The sequence below is a fragment of the Blennius ocellaris genome (assembly GCF_963422515.1).
Source record: "Blennius ocellaris genome assembly, contig: SUPER_13_unloc_1, whole genome shotgun sequence".
Taxonomy (NCBI): domain Eukaryota; kingdom Metazoa; phylum Chordata; class Actinopteri; order Blenniiformes; family Blenniidae; genus Blennius; species Blennius ocellaris.
The window spans coordinates 1,396,424-1,404,908 of record NW_027662313.1 but is presented as its reverse complement, the minus strand read 5'-3'; the positions used below and the strand labels follow the sequence as shown (position 1 = coordinate 1,404,908).

The 8,485-nt window shown below is 41.8% G+C and overlaps 1 protein-coding gene across 1 annotated transcript in view; it reads right to left on the bottom strand.

Moving 5' to 3' along the window:
* Positions 1 to 414: 414 nt before the first annotated feature.
* The window catches only part of col13a1 (collagen, type XIII, alpha 1), a gene marked incomplete at its 5' end in the record, with an annotated part of 104,760 nt that continues 96,689 nt past the window's right edge, over positions 415 to 8,485 (bottom strand). Inside the window, 2 exons of the mRNA XM_080521209.1 lie at positions 415 to 1,558; positions 1,935 to 1,973. Of these exons, the coding sequence (XP_080377335.1) occupies positions 1,523 to 1,558; positions 1,935 to 1,973 (75 nt within the window). The 3' untranslated portion in view covers positions 415 to 1,522. The remainder of the gene's footprint in view (positions 1,559 to 1,934; positions 1,974 to 8,485) is intronic.

Sequence of the window (8,485 nt, the reverse complement as noted above, 5' to 3'; positions counted from 1 at the left end):
ATGACGCCTCTGAGTCTGATTCTTCAGGAAGTCTCCTCCTCTGAGGAAAGTCTCTTCTGCTTGATCAGGTGGAATTGTGGTTACTTCTGTAAAAGTGCCTTGAAATGACTGTTGTATTTGGTGCAGTAGAAATAAAGCTGATTTAATATGATGTACTTTGCTAGTGCAGTAGAATCTCCTTCACAAATATGACACCTCACCCTGTTTCAAAATGTTCAGTCCAATAAAGACTTAAGGAAAGGGTTTCTGCACTCGATTGCTCTTCCTTCACATTGAGGGATTTCATTTGTTAATGTTGTAAAATGTGGATTCAGGTCTGTCATGTTTCAAGTGGTTGAATTCACACATTGTGAGAAGAAAACCAACATAATCAGAAAGCTTTTTTTAATGATGATTCACAGTAAACAACAGGAACATTTTCAACACTTTCTGATCAACATGATGATGAAGATCAGCTGGTGAGTCAGTATGAGGTACGGTGCTGCAACACCAGAATAATCTCACATGGCAACATCAAGTTCAGGCAGAAAACAGAGCAGAAGCCTCATAATAGAGCAGCAGCAGGTCCTGAAAAAGCTCCAGTCTAGTTAGTCCTCCAGTACTCCACACCGAGTCACATGGGGAGGTTAATGAGGTGAGCTTAATGCACACACCTTCTGGCTTGAAAATAGCTTTCCACTGTCCCAGCTGGTTACAGATCTGATAGATGAGACACTGAGAGGATTGCAGCATCATAAAGGTGAGCCGCAACATTTCATCTGGAGTCAAACAGCCCAGACATCTCCAAGCAGAGACGGACTGCACTTTAAATTTGAACAAAACTGTTTACACCGAAATGAAACCAGAGAGAAGAACACAAAGCTGGAAGATAAAGCTGTTTCGTTCTTGCTGTACATAGCCTTGGGAAGTGTAAAGCTTGAAGTGTTGAAAATATCTTGGCTGAGATTCCTCCAGGAAAGCTGTGCTAACATCAACCCATCTGGAATGATTGATTCCTAAAATCCATGTCAAACCAGAATGAGAGCAGCTTCATACACGTGTCCTCAAGAAACATCCATGAAACTTGTTTAAAACCATTCGGGTTTGACACCCACATCTGGGTGACACAAAGTCATTTGTTTTGGGAAGTTGCTTTTGAGTGTGACTCACACACATATAATCATATAATACTTATGTTTAGTGGCTGACCATCATCAGCATCTATCAGTTCTAGACATGAACAATGGATTTCCAGGAAAGTGTGATAAATAATGCACATTGCAATTATTTCTGAGATGAAATCAGATCCGGTCGACATGAAGAAATCCAATAAAACATCCAAATATCCATATTTTCCACAGAATTATTTCTATATTTCCATAAAAAAAGCACTCTGCAAGTGTTTACCTTGTTCTTGCTAACATACCAGCTGTAGCAACTGTGATCTGCTGATTACATTTCTCTTTCCTTTAACACTCCACAAAGAGGAGAATTGAACTAAGATCCACCAAAGTATCAGAGCTTTCTTTTCCTACAGCTCCACTCAGTGCAGCATGGTCGACTTCAACAAGACAAAACACTGTAATGCAATAAGTTAAAAAGCATTATCTACCTCACATGATGCACAAATATCATGCATATGTAGCCACATAATCATTTTAAACTTACAGTATATAATCATGTTAAAATAATGCGTAGATATAATAAACTCGTTACATAAAGACTACCATACATAATAAAATAAACACCTGTACATCAAACATTTGTCAGTTTTATTTAGGCTTTTAATGTTTTTCATGTGTAACAGGAAAGGTAAAAAAATAAATATTCTATGTACAATCACACAAGCCATTCCAGAGTTAAGGTCACTGCAACGAGAAAGCACACAGAGATCAATGTTAGTCGGGAGAGTGTTCAGGGGAAAGTTTGAGTGCAGTGGCACAAGGTCAACTTACTTTATTCCAACATCCGGGTACAGGTAAGCCGTCGTCTCCCTGAGGAACAGAGCCGCAGGGTCAGTGAACAAATACAGTGACATACATCACATCACATGAAGACGCTTCTGAAAAAACCTTCAACTTATCAGTTTTCAGTCCTCAGACCCTCCATAAAGTCACACCTCATGTAATAATGGTGCAATATATAATAATGTCATACATTTTCAACTCATTATGTAGGGTTAGGGCCACATTTTATAATGATCTGCTGCATTTTGTGATAAGATTCTTGAACGCATTTTGTAATAAACTTTGTCATATTTTGTAATAACTTGTGGTTATTCCAAAATGTAGCTTAAATGATGAAATGTACACACTGGCACCAACAATCTGGTTTAATTTCTTCAGGAAAATGGAAATGTCTGGTGGAAATACAAATGGGCTTTGTAACTTTGAAAATCTACCAGCCACAATGGCAGCTAATCTAAAAAAATCCAACCTGATTATATCCTGCGTTCTACCATTATGTCATGACATGAGCAAAAGCAAAGAGTGACATATAATTCTCGTCAAACTGAATCTTCATTTTTTTCTCATCATTGACCATAGAACCATGTATAAAGATGAAGGGCAACATTTATTACATAATGCACCAAATTATTACATTTTCTAAAAAAGAAAGTGGAAAAGCCGCAACACCCCGCTGGCTGCTTTGGTGAATGGCATGACCTCGCATGTAGGGTAGCTTGCGTGAGCTACGCAATGTGTGTTATGCCACCCACTGGGATCGAAACTGGAATCACTGGGAACCAGCTTTCAATTCCCATCCCTTCCCATTATGTAACAGTAGATGATTCTTTTTTATCAACTTTATCAAAGATGTTTGGTAAATGAACAATAACTGCTTTCTGCGACAGTTCTGAACCTCCCACAGACCAAATCCAGACACCAGAGAGATTTAAGCAAACCAGTAAAAGCATAAAAAATGCTGAACATGGTGAATTACAACTGCTGCGTAACAAGCCAAAGAGTTCCATCTACTAATCAGAAGACGTAACGGTGTGTTAGAGTCGCCAAGCCAACAATCCTGAAGGAACAATTCCTCCACCAGAATAATATTGTCTTCACCTTGTGTCTCAAACCTCTTTATTAAACAGTATAATCACATCTGATATGGACGTTTAATATTGTGACAGAAACAGGAAGATACTGTAATTTAGTCTAATCATTCTAGGAGAGTCAGAACTGAACAATATAAGTCAGTGAGAGATAAACAAAAGCTCCATTAATACCTTTTTAATTCAATTGAATCCCCTATCAGCTCAACTTTACAGCTTTTGTTTATGTGTAGCTCGTGGTTCAATAAAGGGTTAAATATAGACTGTGGATCTCGGCGCAATATGTCTGCTGGCACGTTGATCTGTTCTGTGATTTTCATTGGTTTGTCTGGCTATCTGTCATTGTTCATTGTTGTAATTGGTTGGAAAAAAGGGGGCGGGGACCTGAGGACCGGAGAGGCGGTGCTGGGAGAGAGGAGCGTGGAAGATTAAACAGCGAAAAAAGTCTTTTGCAGATGGACCCTATTGCCTCTGGAAGTCCAACCAAGTGCAGAAGAGTGCTGCTTTGTGGACTTTTGAGGGGTTTCGCTGGAGACGCAACGAATCACGAGACAAAAGGACGTGCTCGGGCTTTTCCCCGGACAGAACCAGGTTCTGGTTCGGAGCCAGGGCCAGAGTTCTTTGTCTTTCCACCACCAAACCCGGTGCTTAACAGGGGCTAAACCAGGGCTACACTGGCTCCACTTCTTTGTTGAGCCAGAGAAGAGCCAGGCCGGGGCCAGACGTGTCATCAGGTGGGGGCGGAGTTACCCTGGAGTTAGAACTACTTACAAGGCGGAAGAGACACGAACCGGCTTTCTGAAATCTACAGCGAACACGGAGCCCCGGAGGGACTATAGAGACAAAAATAGAAATAAAGCACTGGAACGATGTAATCAGTTGTTTCCTGAGATTAATAATAGGAGGGAAAGAGATCATTTAATCCGTAATAACGGCGCCGTGGCTCTCAAGACAGCAGCAAGCTCCTCCACTGCGCTGTCAGCTGTGTGAGATATAGAATTTAGAAGCAGTTTTCCATTGTTTTCATGCTTTTCATCGTAACATCATTCTAACTAACTTCACTTCCATGTCTTTTTTCACGTTATGACCGCAGGCGGAGCCACTGAGCAAGGCAGTGTGAGGCTGCATTGACTCTGTTACGAGATGCTCCAATATTATTTTGTAACCCACAGAAATGTATGATGAGGCAATACTTGTAGTTCATCAGCAACTCCTAAACAAACTACATACTGGAAATGAAAGCTGGACTTTTTAACCATAAAATGAGGCTTTTAATGGCTTCATGTGAAAGACAACTTTAGTCAGTGTTTGTTTAGGTAGGTGTCCATTATAAGCAGCCGGAGAGCTTATACAGCCTCCTTTTCTTTGCTTTTTGAGAATTGGGACAATACTTGTCATAGCTGCTACACCAAACACTTCCGGGGTTAAATGAAAGTCAATAGATAAGGAATGAGGAGGGACATTTCGGACGTACCCTCAATGTTTTCTGTCTTTCTGGTCTGAATCCGAGGTTCAGACCAGACTAGATGGAGCGAGCTGTTCTTCTATGAGCGCTGTCAGTGCTGATCGGTGAGATCAGTGATGTATTACGTTTTGGAGTGACGTAATGACGTGGCTCTCACTTTGCTCCATTAACGGTGGAAAGAGAACCAGTTCTTTGGCGGTGCTCATTTAAGACCTGGTCCTGAACTAGAACCTGGTTCTTTCTGGTGGAAAAGCCCAAGAGGAGCTCACATACCGAGGGAGGACTGCACCTGAATGCTGCCCAGGGACGTGGAGGGTGATGGATTCCTTTTCATCCACATCATTCATCTTTTTGCCACCCTGAGGATTCACACTTTTCTTTAGAACCTCAACACTAACTGTGTGGGAGATGAACTTGACTTTTCTGGTGGAAAAGTACGTTGCATGTGCAAGGACCATGCACAGGCCTGCAACCTTTTTTTATTGTGTGTGGGCCCGCAGTGTAATTCATGTTCAAATAAGGTATTGTTGCTACATTGTTGAAACTTGAGGTAAACAGAAACTGCCTGTAGAGGGTTAAGTTTTGGAATAACAAAGTATTGAGTGTTTTTCCCCATTATTGTAGGTGTTGGTTTGTTCATTGGGTTTCATATACAGTTCATTGTAAAAATAGTAGTTTAGTTATAGTTTGTTCACTGAAAGAGAAACCCTTTTTTTTCTAAGTGTGTTTTATTGTAAATAAATATTCATTTGTTTTTAAGAAAGAAGAAGATGTCTGGGTCTAGTCTTTTAACTGTCTGTTGGAATATTTTGTGCAGTTGCATCATAGGAAGGGTTATTTGAGTTTCCCCACTAATGGGTAAACCTGCGCGGTAACTACCTGAGTACGATCCCTACCACCCCAGCCTTTAAGTCTTAGCTCCTCTAATTCAATTAAGACCAAAATTACTTTAAGAGAGCTGGGGTGCTACATATGTATAATAGTTTATCATAGTTTCTGTCTGTTTGATTGTCTTCGGGTTTGAATTCCATTAATAGTTTTTGTTACTTTCCTTTGTCGCGCAGATACTTCACCTTACTTTTTCTACTTCTTTTTACTTTCCAACGGTCAGTGTTTTTTTAAAATCCAGAATTCATTCAATTCAATTGACTTGGTCTCTCCTTTCCAAGCTTTTAGACAGCCTCACCTTAACATTCAATGAAAATGAAAATGAATTACTGCTAATGCATTACATTGGCTTTTCAACCAAGAATTTATCATTTTGGAGATACAAGTAATGTGACATCACCATCAGAGTAAAAGTAAAGATGTAAACTGATTCTGCAGTAAATTAAATTGTATGAATAAAAGATAAAATCACAAACAAAACAAAAACATAAAGGTCCTTTTTCAGTGTGATTCAGTTCCAAGTACAGAGTGTTTATTGTAGCGACTTAAGGACTGTGTTTCCACCACAAAAGATGCAGGGACGGAACGGAGCGGTATAGCTATTGGAAACCGGAGCCAAATCCGGTGGCCACTTCCACTGCAGAAAGTAGTTAAAAAGTAGGCGGGGCTTAGAGCTCCACAGATATGTAACGTTACAACAGTAATCTCAGCCTGGAGGATGATCTGGACCTTATGAATCCTCTGTTGTTGTTTACATCCTCTGCTTTGCACTAGTTGTCTTGTTAACTTAGATTTTTTGCAGCCACAGAGCCGCAGCTGCAACTTCCGTTTTGGTCCCGAAAGAGCGAAGCACGCGAGCACGCCCTGGCGGGCTGCGGCATAGCCACGCCGGTGCGCCGAGCACCGAGGCACCTTCCGCCTAAACGCGGAAGCCAAGGCAGCCACGTCCACTGGCGCTGACTGCCTCCGACGGTCACATCCAGCAGTGCAGGCTCTCTGCCACTCCATGTGACTGCCCCAACCTGCATGCCTGAGATGAAAGTGCGGAGGCATGCAAAGACAAACCCTGCCGCTCGGAGTCGCCCCCCTGTCGCATCTCGGCGCACCTACCCGGCGCTGCACTGGTAACATCCAGCGGTGCTTAGCGGCTCTCCGACACTCCGGCAGCGCCGCTGGATGTGACGGCCTTCACTTCCGTGCATGGGTGCAAAGAGCGGGTGTGATGCAGTGGTGCTGCCGGAGAGCCGCTCAGCCCCGCTGGATGTGGATGTGCGCTGTGTCTCCTGTCCCACTGCTCCAGAGCCCTGGTCTGGCCCTGTCTCGCAGCAAAAAAACCAACCAATGCAAAGCTGAATATTTAAACAACAGAGAATTCATACAGCCAACATATCAAAATATCATGTAGTAAATCACTGACCAATCAGCAGACGGCTCCTCAAACTCAGACCTGTTCTATAGTCCTGAGTACCCTGATAGAAGGGTAGTGGAAAAACGACCGCCTTTGGAGCAGTTGTTTCCAAAAAATCACAAATTCTTGCGGTGGAAACCTGAACCGCAACGGACTATACATGTCCATTCCAGCACTTTTTGTGTGGTGGAAAGGGGGCTTAGTTGTACCCTAACATTGGGCTCAAAAGTATTTTTCATCAGATGAGGGTTGGGGTTAGGGGATGGGGATGAAAACCACCATTAGTAACCTTTCAGCTCATTGGGGACACATCAGGTGCTCTATTCAGCTGAACTGAGTGACTGAATCTGTGCATCCTTCAGGTGTGAACTGAGCCAATCACACACAATGATGAAGGTCCTCACTGCTAAACACATTGGGGATCTACTGATAGTGCTTACCATCTTAAATCAGATGTGATCATGACCATATCAACAAATGATGTGCTCCATTCATGTAATAACGCGTATATATGAGCATCAAACTGACAAGATCAACACATTCTATTCATTCACATATTGACATTTCACACATTCACATATTCTAATTGTAGTTGAAAAGAAATTGCTTCAACCAGGTTCTCACATGGAGAAATGATTTAGTAAAGATAAAAGGAGCTCACAGTTAATGTACAGCATTTAAAGTTCAGAAAGAGAGGATGAAGCTACCGATGTGACCACAAGCCTGATGATCACTGCAGGACAGTTTTGTTTTCTCAACAGAAACTGTGTGCAGGCTGGATTTGAGCCAATAGAGGTTTCTCTGCTAATCGTGCGCCATGCAGGAGAAGATTCATTATTAATTCCGGCCATCATCGTGATAAAAATGCATGCAGGTTTAATTTCATGCTGAGAACACAGAGAAGGATTAAACAAGAGGAAAGAAGAAGAATGAAGTTTAAAAATCCAAGTTTAGATGATTAATGACTTAAAAGTCACCATAAAAAATCTAATCAGTTTTCAGTTCAGTTGATCCTACTCATAATGGACTTTCTCTGGATACTTTTCAAAATCCAAATTTTGTGCCTGAATTTAACTTAGGTCACGTTTCCTGGTACCCAGTTTTTAACAAAAAGTGATATTTCACTGTGTTTCTTACATTTACACATTATGCAGCTAGGAATCACCACAAGTGAGGATTTCTGAAAACTCCAGCCACAGTGGATTTTTAGAAAAACTCTTTCTCTGTTTGCATCCAAAGACTGACAATCATGGCTTCATGCTTCTAGAGACACTGCCCCCTATAGGTCTGGTTGCTCATAAGAAGCTCTGAACCAGATATATATGCAGGTCCAATCTCAATGAAGATTTTTTTTGTAAACGTGGAGGTGAAGTATCTGTTGTTGTAAAAACCCAGGTACGTGTAAACGTGGCCTGAGAGAGTGTCAGTAGTACTGGAAAAGCGGAGCTAATGTGATATATTTCCCAAAAAGGAAAGCCTGTCAGAGACTGATCACCTCTCTTGCCCACAAGAGGGAGAGCCGGTGTGACCAAGGGTGGCAGGGAGGGGCGACAGTGAGAATGAGTGTCTTGGTGAAACAAAGATGGTAAACTGAGAATCTGTGTCTCCGCCAGTAGCATTGCTGCCTGCCGCAGCCTGATTCATTAGTTTGACGTGACAGAGAAGCTATTATAATCAGACATGCAATGAT